This window comes from Eublepharis macularius, chromosome 11, assembly GCF_028583425.1.
Source record: "Eublepharis macularius isolate TG4126 chromosome 11, MPM_Emac_v1.0, whole genome shotgun sequence".
Lineage (NCBI taxonomy): Eukaryota > Metazoa > Chordata > Lepidosauria > Squamata > Eublepharidae > Eublepharis > Eublepharis macularius.
In genome coordinates this window covers 51410324-51425464 of record NC_072800.1, presented here as the reverse complement: position 1 = coordinate 51425464, position 15141 = coordinate 51410324, and the positions used below count along the sequence as shown (strand labels likewise).

The following is a 15141-nucleotide window of genomic DNA, read 5'->3' as shown; positions in this document are numbered from 1 at the left end:
AGGCAACCACAACAGTACCGCCAGTCTTCAGGCCTTGATTTCTGTTAGTAAAAAGCAAAGTGAGGGGACAAGGCCTTTTCCAGGGCTATTAGGGCCTTTGAGGGAGAACTCATTGGGGGACAGGGTCTCACTGGGAGACTTGCATGACTCACCCAGGCTCAGTTGCTTGCTACTGTTCAACAACATCCACCTTATAAACGCTAGAGTGTATTATGGTTAGCATTTCAGACTAGGACCTGGGCGACCCAGGTTCAAATTCCCACTTTGACATGAAAGCTCACTAGGTGACTTCAGGACGGTCAAACATTCTCAGCCTGACATACCTTACAGGGCTGTTCTGAGGATATAATGGAGGAGAGGGGAAAGATGTAAGCTGGTTTGGGGCTCCATTGTGAAGAAACGCAGGGTATAAATTAAATAAATATCAATATAGACAAAGATGTACCCTGACCTGGATAGCCCACGTGAGCCTGATCTCATCATATCTCAGAAGCTAAGCAAGGTCGGCCTTGGTTAGTAATTGAATGGGAGACCTCCAATGCAGACTAGGGTTGCAGAGGCAGGCAATGGCAAACCCCCTCTGTTAGTCTCTTGCCATGAAAACCCCACCAGGAGTCACCATAAGTCAGCTATGACTTGAGGGCACTCTCTACCACCATAGCCAAAGATGTGGAGCAAATCAAAGATAGGTTCATTGGTGGATGAGAGAAAAAAGCAGGGAAGGGTGAGAATATGGAGATTGCCGGGAGGAGAAAAGGAGGTCAAGGGGGATACCAGGGGAAAGTGAGGTGCCCCCCACAATTGTGCAGTTCTCTACTGCACAATTGGGCTGCAAGGAAGAGGGAAGGAGGGAAGGCTGAAGACAGGTATAAATAAAGGTTGGTGGATGTTCCAGTTGTTAATCTCTGTAACACAAGTTGATGAACTGTAATTACAAGCCCACAAGCAACATCAATGAGATGGATTGAAAAAACAGTGAAGATGTGCCATTTTCTGAAATTTACTGTTTTTTAAAAAAAATGATTAGAAACTGAGTGCTTCACTGCTGTGTCACTTTAACATAGGAGGACTAATATAAAATTTTAAAACCATATATATTGATCATGAACAAACCTACCTTCTTCCAACCCCCTTTAGTCACAGCATTGCACTCAATGATGTTGGAGTAATTAATATTTGATATGGATCCAGTACTGTCTGGATCCAACATTAATATTTGGATCCAGACAGTACTGATTTGGCATGATACTAATGTGCTAGCTATCAAACATTTTAAATTAGCAGAGTTGCTAGATCACAAGTACCTCTGTGATTTGGATAGGGTTGCCAGGTCCCTTAACTCCCCCAGCGGGAGCCTGGGAGCCTGGCACTTTCTCTGCTGCATCCCTGGATTCTCTCTTCATGTGTGCGCATGCTCCTGGCTTGCGTGATGATATCACTTCCAGGAAGTGATGTCATCACATGGGTCAAAGGGCGCCCCTGCGCACACCAAGGGGTATGATTCGGCCTGAAACGGGCCCGCTGTGGGGCACTGCACGGTGTGATTAGGGCCTCTGTGGGAGTGGGAGTACACTGCACTGCCCGCGGGGGTGCCCTGGGGAGGGCACCCCCCACTGGCCAAGAAAGTGGGCATGGGGGTAAAGGGGGAGCAGGGAATCCCCCACCCCGGGGGGAATGGCAGCCCTAGATCTGGATCACATCTTTCCTACCTCCCCTTGTCTTCTGCAGCCACCCGTGTCACCTAAAAAGCTGTTTATGACAATTAGGTGTCTCATACACACACCCAGCACAGTGTGGGATGCAGCATGGTGGAAAAGGGGCAGTAGTAATGGCTGCAGATATCTGTTAGGGATAGGGCAACTTCAGTCTCACTAATTGACTGGTATCAAACCATACAGTTCCAAAGACACTTAAGGGCACTTCTATCTATGGGGGTGGCCATTTCTTTTCATTTCCCTCTCCTGCACACCCCCACTTTTCCCCTTACGTGATTTCTGAAGGTCCACTCACCTGAAAGAACAAAAGATCAGGGGGTGGGGGTGGGGAATGGGCTACAGTAAGAGGGGAAAGTAGGAAAGTTGTTCTCTGTGAGGTCCATGGAGTGAGTGGCTCTCACTCCAGTTATGCAGCTGTTGCCCAGGATCCAGCATTTTTTTAAAGTAATACCTCTGTTGCACAGAAATGGAGTTTTCCTACTGTGGAAATAAACATTTTGTTTCATTAGGAAAATGCATCCCCCACTCCACACACACACTCTTAATTGATACAGACATAACCCATAAAATATATTTGTGTGAATGTAACCTTTGGAGAGTCTATGTCATTGCTGATAATAAACAGCAAAATATCTTCCACTATGTCTGTGTCATTTTCTGAATGTTGAGAGTTTGAGTGATGCACTGCTGTGGTACTTTAACAAAAGAGCACTAATGCTGATTTATTTTTTAAAATGTATTGATTGCCAGCAAGGCTTCCTTTTCCTTTGCACTCTAATAGCAGTAGTGCTACTTAAAAAAATAAATCCCTGGGTGAAATCCAGGGAAGTTAGAGTCTTCTTCCCAATGCAAAGAAGGGAATGTTTCTAAGCTTTTCTCTCATTTTGTCAAAGGTTACAGTAAATATCTTCTTATGTATCGGGATATAAACAACAAATCACCTTGGAGAGTACTATGGCACAGACTCTGTTGGACAGAATATGATATAACTTTGCATAAATGAAACACTTGGTAGCTGTGTTCACACTCTTTTTATGTGAAAAAGTGTTAGACATTATTGCTAGAAAAAGGTTCAAATGAAGTAGTCAGCACTCAGCAGTCCATTGTAAATTCATAGATTTAAATGGTCTCAAATTAAACTAAGAGTCTGTGTTCAAATAGGTAGCCACAATCCAAGAAGAAGTATCTTGTAAACAGAAAGAATGTGAAGATGACCTGATGAAAGCTGAGCCTGCTCTGGTGGCTGCCACTGCTGCTTTAAATACACTTAATAAGGTAGGCACCAGCGTGGTTGTTCCACCACCACATGATCTGGAAATTGAACCTTGTATTACACTGTGTTTTCTAGAAAACAGCTTCCTACTTTCCTTGTAACTCCTAGGATAGGAACATCTTTCTTGCTTCCAGGAAATGGACCTACAACTCTTGATTTGAAGCTTTTCCCGGTTAGTTTTTCATGTAATAAATGTAGATTTGTATTCATTTGTTGTTGTTGTTGTTGTTGTTGTTGTTGTTGTTGATGATGATGATGATGATGATGATGATGATGATGATGATGATGATATACCTCTTTGTTGGTTACATTTTTCCCAATACTGAAATCTCACTAATTTGTTGCTCAGAATCTTTTCAGCACATTGCTTTTATTTTTTTCAAATCTACTTTTCCAACAATGAAGGCAATTGATAAGGGATTTTTCCTGTTTCTTTTAACTACCTCTTAAGTATGATCCAATTGTAATTGAGTCCTTTACTTTACTTTAGTATCAGCTAACATAGAGCACAACATTAAAACCTAAAATTAAGAAAGAGCATAAAAATTGGCAACCAAAATATGTTGAAGTTTGGATTAAGTGATCTTAGGAGCAATGAAAATCTGGGCTTATCTGGCTGATCTCTGCTAGAGACAGAGTGCCGGGCTATTGTGATTCTTATGGCTTTCCTTTTTTAGAGGTATTTTGCTCTACTTAGGCCCAAACTACATGTTACATTTTACAAATGATCACTTTGGGGACTTACAGCCACATGGACACTTGCGGACCATTAGCCCATCAAAATCAGTATCGCAAGGGTTCTCCAGGGTATCAGGTGGAGGTCTTTCACATCATCTACTACCCACTCCTTTTAGCTGGAGATACTGGGGATTGAACCTGGGACTTTCTACATGCCAAACAGATGCTCTTCCAGTGAGCTACAGCCCCTCTCTTAGGGCAGTTGCAAATTCCTTGTTGCACCTCAGTTTAGAAATGCTGCTGGGGTCCAGTTCAGCTCAGGACCATGGAACAGGAGGAAGAGGGGCCCCTGCCTTCTTCCTGCACCCTTTTCCTAGTCCAGAAAGATTGAGAATGTTATTTAGACTGTTGGGAAGGGCTGCACATACACTGAATGGGGGCTGATTTGGTTGGGAAAATGGCACGGGGGAAGGCAGAAGCCCCTCCTCTCCCAGGACCACAGTCCTGACCAGAACTTGAGCCCCTGTGACACCTCTAAATTGAGTTCCCACAGGGAAGGCACAACTGGCATCTTGTTGTAAGTCTCTGTTGGGATGATGTCTTACACAACCTGTGGTTTCACCCTTATTAACTTACTAATGCAGGAAGGGCACGTTAACCAAAACTGAAAAATTTCCCTCTTCAAACTCAATCATGCCCATTATTCTTCTACTATGAACATTTTTATTATACGTTTGGCTTGTTTCAGAGTCATCTTTGCGTGATTGTTTTTCAGGCAAATGTTTTGGAAATGAGAGCCTTCCCTAACCCGCCAACTGTAGTAGCAAACATCTTAGCAGCAGTAATGATCCTATTGGCGAATAAAGGAAAGATACCAAAAGACCGAAGCTGGAAAGCTGCTAAAATCTTCATGGGAAAGGTACTTGAAAGAGTGGCATTGTCTGCCAAATTGTTATGTTATTAAAATATGGATGTCAAAGTTAACTTATTGAAAATTCAGTCAGATCCTTTCACCGATGAATGCAATGAAATTGATCTCTACCCCTCTCTCTTTCTCCTGCAACTTTCTACAACCCTGAAAAACTGCTCCTGAAGCTGAGATGACCCTCAGGAACAGGGTGGGATGCAACTTAAGAGGAAATTGACAGAAATCCCCCCCTTCTCTCACACACACATACACATACACATCCCAAGGCCCATTTAGTATGAAAAATCCAGTTGGAGGGGCACAGAGAGCTGCAGGGAGGAGGGGGAGAAATCTGTTCTTCTGTTCATGAATGATTAATAATGTTTTGTAAAATGCTACTGGATCACAGATCATTGGGAGCAGCACTAATAGTTGCAGAAGTTGAGAACATGCAAGCAGTAGGGAGATATTGATGTTCCATTATCTGCAGTCAGGATGGTTCCACAAATGAACAGGAAAAAGAGCAGTGGCTAACAATGTCCAGTGGCTGCTGTCAATGCAAAAATGTGTAATCCTTTTTAAGAAGCAGCTTTGGGAGAAGGGGAATTGGAATTCGAGAAGCAGCCAGGAGGTCCTTCAATGCACACTGTTTCTACTCTTTCATATGGCCTATTCATCATGAGCAAACTTGTTTTGTAGCCTCTGGATTTTACCCTCACAAAGCTGGTTATTTTGCATACAATGTGCAGTGAATCCTTCACTGGGAAAATATAAGTTCTTAGGGAGAACTGAGAAGTATAGGGAGAGAAAGTGTACGTCATTCATGCTTCTCTCTCTCTCTGTCTCATATATATAGTTTTGTTTTCAAAACTGAGTTTGTCATGCTTTATTGTGGGGAAAGTATTTATTTGCAGTATTCTTTAACTATAAGGTACATTAAATGTTGTTTCCTTCCAGACTGATGAATTCTTGCAAGCTTTAATTAACTATGATAAAGAGCATATCCCAGAGAATTGCCTGAAAGTAGTCAAAGAACAGTACTTAAAAGATCCAGAATTCAGCCCAAACTTGGTTCGCATTAAGTCATTTGCAGCAGCTGGTCTCTGTGCCTGGGTTATCAACATCATAAAATACTATGAGGTATTGAATGTGTTTTTTTCTAGTTAGAATGTTAAATGGATTTGGTATTTCAGGGGCGTTCTTTATGGAAGCAGTTGTTTCAAGTGAAGATTGACGTAAGCTGCATATAAATTCCTTACAGCCTCACTAGGACAATGTTTTTTTTTTTAAACTTATATTAGAACATAGCAAAGGGAAAGTCCTCTAAATTCTGATAATATGAGCACTGGGGCACTGCACGGGCTAAGAGCATGGACCAAGAAGTCCCCAGTTCAAATGTCATCTGAGCCATGAATTCATTAGGTCTCCATAAGTGAGCAGACTTTATTTAGGGCTTAATGTCTTACAGAGTTTGTTGTAAATATTCATGGGTAGTGTATGTGAAAAGTTAAAAGTGCAAACACATTATTTAGATGCTAACAACAAATATTGTTATTTTATTGGTTACTTTCCTAACAGATTTAGGAAAGCATGAGAAGGTCAAGGATGCAGGTGGTGGCACTCATGTACCATCAACAGCAGTGTGTTACCAGACAAGCAAGTATTTGTAAAAGAAAGGAAAATATCCCCACATTTCTCTGCATCAGTACTGCCTAACTGCAGGCTGTGATAGCAGTACAAGTACAGAACAACAAGAGCAGCGGATTATGATGGATACTGAGCTGCTAATATTAAATTCTACTGTATTCCAGGATGCTGCTTTATTTATTATTATTATTTTTTTAAAAAAAAATATTGGATGGGTTCACAAACATACACAAAAATCATTAACATTATCTACCCCATAACAATTTCCCCATCCTTTCCCCCCCCTTTTCTAGTGACTCCCAGCAGTTTTCCATACCCAACTTAATCTAAAAAGTATATCATATAGATTCTTAAAGTCTATACTGTATATCTATATTATGCATACTAATCAAATCTCTTTACTCATCTCAACTATCTACGCTTACTATATTACTTATCTTAATTAAAAATATAAAAATTATATAAGTATATAATAAGTACTACTAAATATACTAACTTTAAAAAGAATACATGTATATATGTGTAACATACTATTCCTTAAATACCTATTACTATAACACTATAACTCCATACTAATCCAATAAAATACAATAAAATATACCCCTTTTTGACCTTAAGTAAGTTTCTATCTCCCCTTTAATTCTCCAAAGACCACAGTTTCCCCTTCATGTCCCACTTTTTCTTCACATATTTCTTGAATTTTTCCCAGCTTAATGTATAATCCAATTCTTCTTGTTCTTTCAATGCCCTTGTTAATTTGTCCATTTCTACCATATTCAAAACTTTCCAAATCCAATCTTCCATAGATGGTATCTCCTGAGTCTTCCACAACTGTGCATAGGATGCTGCTTTATTTAAATGCAATGCGTGCGTGGATCTATCTACTCTGTGAAGTTCCTTCCTATGATTTCTAAGTGCATCTTGAAGTCTTTAAAAAAGAAGATGGAATTCTGGCAGAAATAATGTCTAATAAGCTGATGTGAAAACAGTAGATGGCAAAATCCTGCCATGAGAGCAGTGGGCTGAATCCAGGCTAAATTGGCAGTTTCTGCTGATTTCTCTCTTCCCGCTGCAGAGTCCTTTCAAGGTGCTCCTCAGGGTCCCCTGCCCCCCCCCCCCAGCAGCATTTTATGCAGATCAGTGTTCCGCAGTCAGTGGGAGAGTTGGGAAAGTTCCGTTCCACATCTGGAAAATTTAGTATGGATCCAACCCAATATGTGATTTTTATAAATTGTATTAAACTTGTTTCTCTGGATCTCCTTTTTAAAAAATAAAACATTATGGAATGTGTAAATTCCTAGGTATACTGCGATGTGGAGCCAAAACGTCAAGCACTGACCCAAGCAAATGCTGAACTTGCAGCAGCTACTGAGAAGCTGGAAGCCATCAGGAAAAAACTTAGCGTAAGTGCAAGCCTACTACATTCCTAATCCTACTGCATAGCCCCAAGCAGATGTAACTGGCTTGCATTCCTCTTTGTGGCAGTGCTCCAAGCCTGTCTGTAAAGATAAGGGATTTTATTGCCTTCTGGCTCTGCCAGAGTATGAAGCTATTCTTTTAGTGTCAAAGATAAGATATGGTTATATTACACATTATTACATCTTTTCCTATAAACCAGCTGAAGATTTCATACATTTTGTGTTTGTTAACTGAGTCCTTTACAAGAAACAACAATTTTGGCAAGAGCCATTTAGCCACATTAGTACATGTAACTGTGTATGTATGAATTGTTATGGTCTGGTCTCTCTGGACTGGTATGGTATATTTAAGTAACAATTGTATTTGTTGCCCACTTTACTCAAAGTTGCACTATACAAATCTGGTCCTCTGTTGAACTAGTTCAAATCTAACATTAAATGATGACTTCAGATACTTATGAACATTAAATATATACTAGTCTGAGGGGGTCTCTTTTTCAATATTTGTTTCCTGGGAGTAAGCCCCATTGAGTAGACTTGCATAGGATTCTGAGTAGATCTAAGAACATAAGAACATAAGCAAAGCCATGTTGGATCAGGCCAGTGGCCCATCCAGTCCAACATTCTGTCACACACAGTGGCTAGAAATCCAGTGCCATCTAAAGGACTGTCAGTGAGGCCAGGACACCAGATGCCCTCCCACTGCCTTCCTTCCAGCACCAAGACAACAGAGCACCACCTCCCCACAAAGAGAATACCATCTATCTCCTGTGGCTAATAGCCACTGATGGACCTCTGCTCCATATATTTGTCCAGTCCCCTCTTGAAGCTGGCAATGCTTGTAGCTGCCACCACCTCCTGTGGCAACGAATTCCATGTGTTCCAATGCTTAGGACTGCATTATAATCTACTTAAAGTTAACTAGGCTACCCAGTCCTCCTTACTCCAGTAATATAAATTATTTATCACTATTCATAAGGATATGAGATTCAGTGCCATGAACAGTAATTCTTTGCCCATTAAATGAACATGCTTTATCCATACTTTGATCCATTTGTTTACCAGTTTTTCTTTCTCAATGCATCTCTCAGCATTGTGCCAGTTTATTACTTATTGGCCTACTGTGCTCTGTGTTTATTGTTCCATGTACTAATACCTTGAAAAATAGAGTCACAGGTAGTTGTCCCTGTCTCATGGATTTCCAATGGAATCCTATCCTATAAGCCAGTGCTTTTCTGTGGCTTCTGTGGGGAAAGTACTGTGCTAATTTTTCATACAGAAGTTTTTTTCTAGCTGGTAATTTTCTATAATGATTAATAAATATTGCAGCTATTACATGGTAATCAATAATACATCATCAGTCTGGATGGCACAGTGCTACCAACCCTTCATTTTTAATACCTGCTAAAATATATTTCAAAATGACAAATTAAATCCTTGTCAACACATGCAATAACAAGATAAATGTTATTGAAACATTTTTAAATTATTTTTTGAAAATCTCCATTAAATATTTTATATTGTTTAAAAAAGATTAATTTGTGAACATCGTTTAAATTTAAATCTACAAAACCCTCTATGTCTCTTCCATATGTAAATCTTGTTATCACATATTTAGTTCATAAATGTGTATTTATGTCTATATGTCCCATGCAAGATATACTTCCATAGCACCAGCCACAACTAGCAATTGGTGTCCAAAGCGATGTCATATACACCGTCTGCAGTGCTGCATTTTTCAGAAGTCTTGATCATTAGCATATGCTGTTATAGACTCTTCTGCAGGTGAACATAAGAACATAAGAGAAGCCATGTTGGATCAAGCCAATGGCCCATCCAGTCCAACACTCTGTGTCACACAGTGGCCAAAAAAATCAGGTGTCATCAGGAGGTCTGCCAGTGGGGAAGGAACACTCGAAGCCCTCCCACTGATTGCCCCCCCCAAGAATACCAAGAATACAGAGCATCACTCCCCTAGACAGAGAGTTCCATCTATACCTTGTGACTAATAACCACTGATGGACCTCTGCTCCATATGTTTATCCAATCCCCTCTTGAAAGCTGTCTATGCTGGAAGCTGCCACCACCTCCTGTGGCAGTGAATTCCATAGGTGCAGCACCTGTGCCATACAAGGTTTTCTGTCACCATGTGGCAAGGGCAGACAATGACTGTGCATATACAGCAGACCTATCAATTAGAAATACCCGCAGAAGTAGCAGATATTGAAGTATGTGCCATGCCTGACATCTGTCCAGTGTTATAATGGGAATGCTTTCCAAGTAGTAAACACTGTAGTCATAATGAGGCTCAATATTAAGAAGTTATAAAAATGTAACATCATAATCCTTCAAAAATTAATTAGCTCAGAAATTAAGATTTTAGGATTGTTCTTTATAATGAATATATTTTACATCAATAAATAAACAGCAATGAGTGTCTAAATAAAGAAGAGGCAAGTTAGAGACTTGTACAAAATTGGGGGGGGTGCATTGTATTCAGTGATCTGTCAGTGAAAGGTGGTAATGATGACTATGGATATTTCCCATTCCCCGCCCCCGCACAAGCAGTCCCTTCCAGCCCTGGCAAAGTTTATTCCCAGGGTTGTGGTACCTATGTGGAGAAAGAGTTGCATGGGCTGGGAGGCTACAGTGTGGAGGGCGAAAGGAATGAAATTGCTGTTCCTGCCCAGGTTTGGGAGTGGCTACTGGAGAGAGAAAAGCTGAGAAGATCCAAGGTCTTTGCATGATATTTGCACCGGATCCAGCTGAATGACTGGGCAATTTCTCCCCACCCAGTGTATCTGTCCCCTCTAAGATACCTATTTGAAAAGCTCAGCTTCCATTTCTCTTTTTGACTTGTTTTGCCTTTTAACTGCGCTGAACCTGGTCTCAAAAGCCTAAGGACAATGGGCATACTCAATCTATTCATGGGGTTTTTTGAAGGGTAGGTCTTTTTGCTATTAACAAGTGAATATTTTTCTGCATACCTAAGCAATCTCCCAAGTATGCAAAGACCCCATCCATGTTTGTGGGTAGCTCTCTTTCATTGCCTTTGTGACAGGCACTCAACTGTGAATCTTGCTATCAGAGGGAACAAGCAGGAAGCCTACAAGGAATTGCATGAGTGAAGAGAGAGGAAATTCCTGCACACCCACCTGCAGAATTCCATGAACTCTCAGGTGCTTGAGCATGTCCGTTTCCTCACCTCTGTCTATCCTTCCCTTTAACTACATCTGCATTGTTCCTCTGTGCCTCTTAGAGCATCTTCAGGCCTCATGAAGGTACTTTTGCAGTTTTTAAACCTGAAAATAACAAATGTTTTTTTTCTGCAAACCTAAAGAGTCCTTTGAGTAGGCAAAACCCCCCTACTTTGTCTGTCAGTGGTCTAGTTTTGCTATTTTTATAAATGGCACAAAATATCCACTTTTCTATTAAGAGACCAATCCTGAGCAGGTCTACTCAGAGCTAAACTACAAGAGATGAATTACACAAGGAGGAGCACGTGAAGGGAGTTTGTCAGTTTCCCCTCTCTACAGAGCCAAGGAGATCACTGCTCAGAAGGTTTGTTTATTTCTTCTTCACCTCTTAGAAGGGGAGGTGAAACTGACAGGTGAAACTGGCAAAGAGAAGGGGCAAGCCCAGCTTATGGGCTGCCAGGGCATGCTTGCTTCCAGGTAGCAGGGGAACCACACAGAGGGCTGGGACCCACAAGCTGGCTCTGCAAACCAAGCCTTTTGACTTACCAGGAGGCCATGGGTGCAGGACCTCGGGCAAGGCAGCTGCTATGCTCTCCCAGGTGGCTTCCAGTGGCCTTCACACCTGGCTTCAGAGCCAATGGGCACATGCCACCAGGCCAGACAATCAAAGGTGGCCTGGCCAGGTGGTGAGAGGGCTTCTAGCTGCGGACCTGGCAGGGGAAGGCCTCACTCAGGTTCACAGGTGGAACATAAATGAGAGACCCAACTGGGCCTGTCTATCACATGCCTGCGATAGGCATCCCTCCTACCCTCCCCTTGGCTTCATCAAGTTTTGGTTCATTTGGAGTTTGGCCTCTCCCTCCTTTGCTCTGGGGTCTGCTTTTCACATCGGGTTGGTTGCTGTTTACACTGCTGTCACAACTTTGGTAGAGGCAGTTTGGCATGGGGTATGGATCCTTTGGGGAGAAAACATGGCTGGCTGACAGTTTCCCCATAGATATGGATCCCCTTATAGGATCTTGAGAGTGAGGCACCAAAGGGGCAAGACCAGCTCGGGGCTGCCAGGGTGTGCTCCCAGATTGCAAGGATACCACACAGTGGCCTGAGCCCAGGTGGATTCCCGCAGTTTTCTCCTCAGCTGGTGGACTGAGGAGATGTGGGGTCATTGACTGACAGGTGGATCAATAGTGCTTGGATCCAAGCCCCATAAGGCACCAATGCTCTTTAAATATGTATTGAGTAAAGTTGTGGCCTTTTGAGCTCTACCTGAGGCCTCTGTGTCTTCTGTCGCCTTGCACTTCACCCTCCACCCCTCAAGCTAGCCCTACAAGGGATATTTCTGATAAAAATGGAATGTAAAGTCACTTGTCCTACAATTATTTGGCTTGGGTGTGAGGATATCGCATAGAGTCACAAGGCATGCTCTTGACTGAGGAGTGTGACAGTTTCTCACAATCTGGCTGTCTCAAAATCAAATGGCATTTTATTGCATTTAATTTCTGTCATGATTCTCTAGTTTGACCCAAACAGAGGCTGCCTGTATGTCTGGTTGCATAGGCCCTAGGAATGTAGGAATCTCCTGGGGCAACAATACTATGTAGGAGATGCTTGAGGTAATGTTGGAATAGATCGTACATTAATATTTTTAATATATATTTTGAAAAGTCAGATCACTAGAATTGTGTTTCCTGAAATTTTTGATGAATGTAGATGTGTGTTTTACAAATCAAATTCAACAGTTGCCTTTGCATTCATCACTGTATGTTGTATATTATCTACTTGGTATACTCTGTTCATGTTGATGATATGTCTTACATTCAAACAAGCCTATGTCTTACCAAAGACATTACAACTACATCTTTGGAACTATTTCCTTTCATCCTCTGACCAACAACTTGAAAGAAAACTTGCTGTATATGGAAAGCTCCAAACAATGTGATAAACTTCTTTTCTCATAAAAATCAGAGGGTTTCCATTGGACAAATTTTATCTTGATATACAATGGCCTGTCCGTTATGGTTATTGGAACCTGACTTCTATCAAATACTGTGTGGTAAAAATTAATGATGTCCATTTTGTGGTTTGTCATAGTGACTGAAAATGAGTCTTCATTAAAAAGTGGCAGAAGGCAAATTTATTGCTGGGCATGAAGTCTGCAGGGTTTTTAACCTGCTGGCATGGAGTTCTGTCCACAAAACCTTTAGGTCCAATGCTGGTACCTCTAGCGCTTTGACTGTGAACATGTTGAAAGGTTGTGTCTCAATGGTAGAGTACATGCTTTGCGTGCAGAAGGACCCAGATTTAGTTCCTGGTGTTTCCAGTTAAATAATATTGGATGCCAGAAGTAACATTTTCTTCTTGAGGCCCTGATGAGCTGTTGCCAGTCAAAGTAGACAATATTGAGCTTGATGGAGCACAGGTATGAGGTAGTTCCTTATATCCATATTATTTTCCTCTTTCTGTCTGTCTTTAAATAGTGCATTGGTCTTAGATCTTCCCTCCTAATTACTGTTGAGAGCTCAAGTAAAATAGGTGCTTTGGATTTTAGAAACGTTAATGTAACAGCAAATGGATTGGAATGCTGCAGTCTTCTCTGTTACTTCATTGAGGTACACTCTCATATAGCGCTATTGATCAGTCCCTGATTTTAGAAAATTAGGATGTTATGCACGGGAATACAGATATGTCAGTACCATTAGAATTCCTTATGTAACATTGCTTGGAAACAAGTTTTCCTCCTTGAAGTGAAGGTTTTTACATTGACATTGACATAAAGATGTTATTTCTAGCACATCTGTGTTGTCAGACCAAGGTTATGTAATGTCTCCACTGGTTCCTTTCCCCCATTTTCCCATATACTATATAGAAAGCCTCAATTATATTGGCAAAGAAAATTCTAGTCAGCCTGGTGTATTTCTGTTTCCAGTTGGCTTACAGTTTTATGTTTATGGCTTTACATACACAAAATGAAATGCTGAGGTACACACTACACTGTTTGTTACTATCTTCTGATGTAGATATGCACCTACTAGGGATGGAGTCCAGGTTGCTAAACAATGCCATGTAAATTAGTTATGCCTTGTTTCAGAAAGATTTCATCTCTGTGCTTGGCTTTATTATTGTTTTCAAATTCGTTGCTACCATACTCTACTGTATCTTTTTCACTGAATGTCCTAACTATGGTTCATTATTGTACTTTGCTCAGTGAAAATATTAGCTGTTTTTTATATTGTATTTTCACTTGCACTGGGTAATCCGCCTTGGATCTCAGTGAGAAAGGCAGTATACATAATTGATGATGATGTCATGATCTCTTATGCACGATCTGTACAGAATTATATTCAAAACAGCAAACAGTTTTTGGGATACAGATTTAATTTGATTCTCAGAGTGCCCATTAAAAGTGCTAGCATATTATTTATATCAATTGGTTTTGCTGTTCAAGTGAGAGCTAGTGTGTCCTGGAAGCTTGTCTCAATGTGTCAGCACCACTATTGTCATAGATCAACACTTTTTCCTTTCTTGCAAGTTTTACCATCATCTGTGGAAAATGCGATATAACCCTTTCAAACACACTTGGAGGTATACACTCTTTTGATCTTCATGGCTACAGTTAAACATTTCCGTCAGGCAGCTATTCCTGAAAACTAGGTGTGTTTCATCTGTTTTTTTAATAATAACATCCATATAATATATTAGCTGAGATTAACTACTGTGTTCCAAAGCTGAACTGTTGTGGTCTTGGTCATAGACACACTCGCACTAGACTTTCTAAAACCCAGCCAAATGTTTGCATGATTTTTTACTTCGGTGCTACCATGTTGCCAGAGCTTGCAAATGTTTGTCTTTTGGTGCTTAATTGTACATTGTCAGACCTCCTTGGTATGTGGGAATTTGTAACATGAAATAATGGATCACAGTATGGCTGAATTCTTACCCCCTGCAAATTACATATTTTTTGTAGAATTGACTGTTTCACATATTTATTCAATTTGATTTTTGCTTGTTAGATTCCTCTTCTTTTCCTTTCCAGTTTAGCAGAATTGTACTGCAATCTGTATTTTCAGTGCTTTGAAGTTTTTTTTTCTCATTCCACAGGTACCATCGTAGACAGAGCTGGCTCCAGCGTCGCCAGCACCTGAGGCAGCTTAATGGCTGCCTCTGTGCGCACGTGCACCAGACTGCATGATGACATCACTGTGTGTGACGTCATCATGCAGGGCTGGTGCAAGCATGGGGGGAACCTTCTAGACCTCCCGTTCAGTTGCTCTGTGGGCCAGGCGCAGCCAGCCGCCCTGGCCACCGG

At 41.1% G+C, this 15141-nt stretch overlaps 1 protein-coding gene across 1 annotated transcript in view; it reads left to right on the top strand.

The window, feature by feature from the left end:
• Positions 1 to 15141, top strand: part of DNAH11 (dynein axonemal heavy chain 11) — a 226382-nt gene that overhangs the window by 140082 nt on the left and 71159 nt on the right. Inside the window, exons 56-59 of the mRNA XM_054991090.1 lie at positions 2877 to 2990; positions 4442 to 4585; positions 5531 to 5713; positions 7522 to 7623. Coding sequence (XP_054847065.1) covers positions 2877 to 2990; positions 4442 to 4585; positions 5531 to 5713; positions 7522 to 7623 — 543 coding nt within the window. The remainder of the gene's footprint in view (positions 1 to 2876; positions 2991 to 4441; positions 4586 to 5530; positions 5714 to 7521; positions 7624 to 15141) is intronic.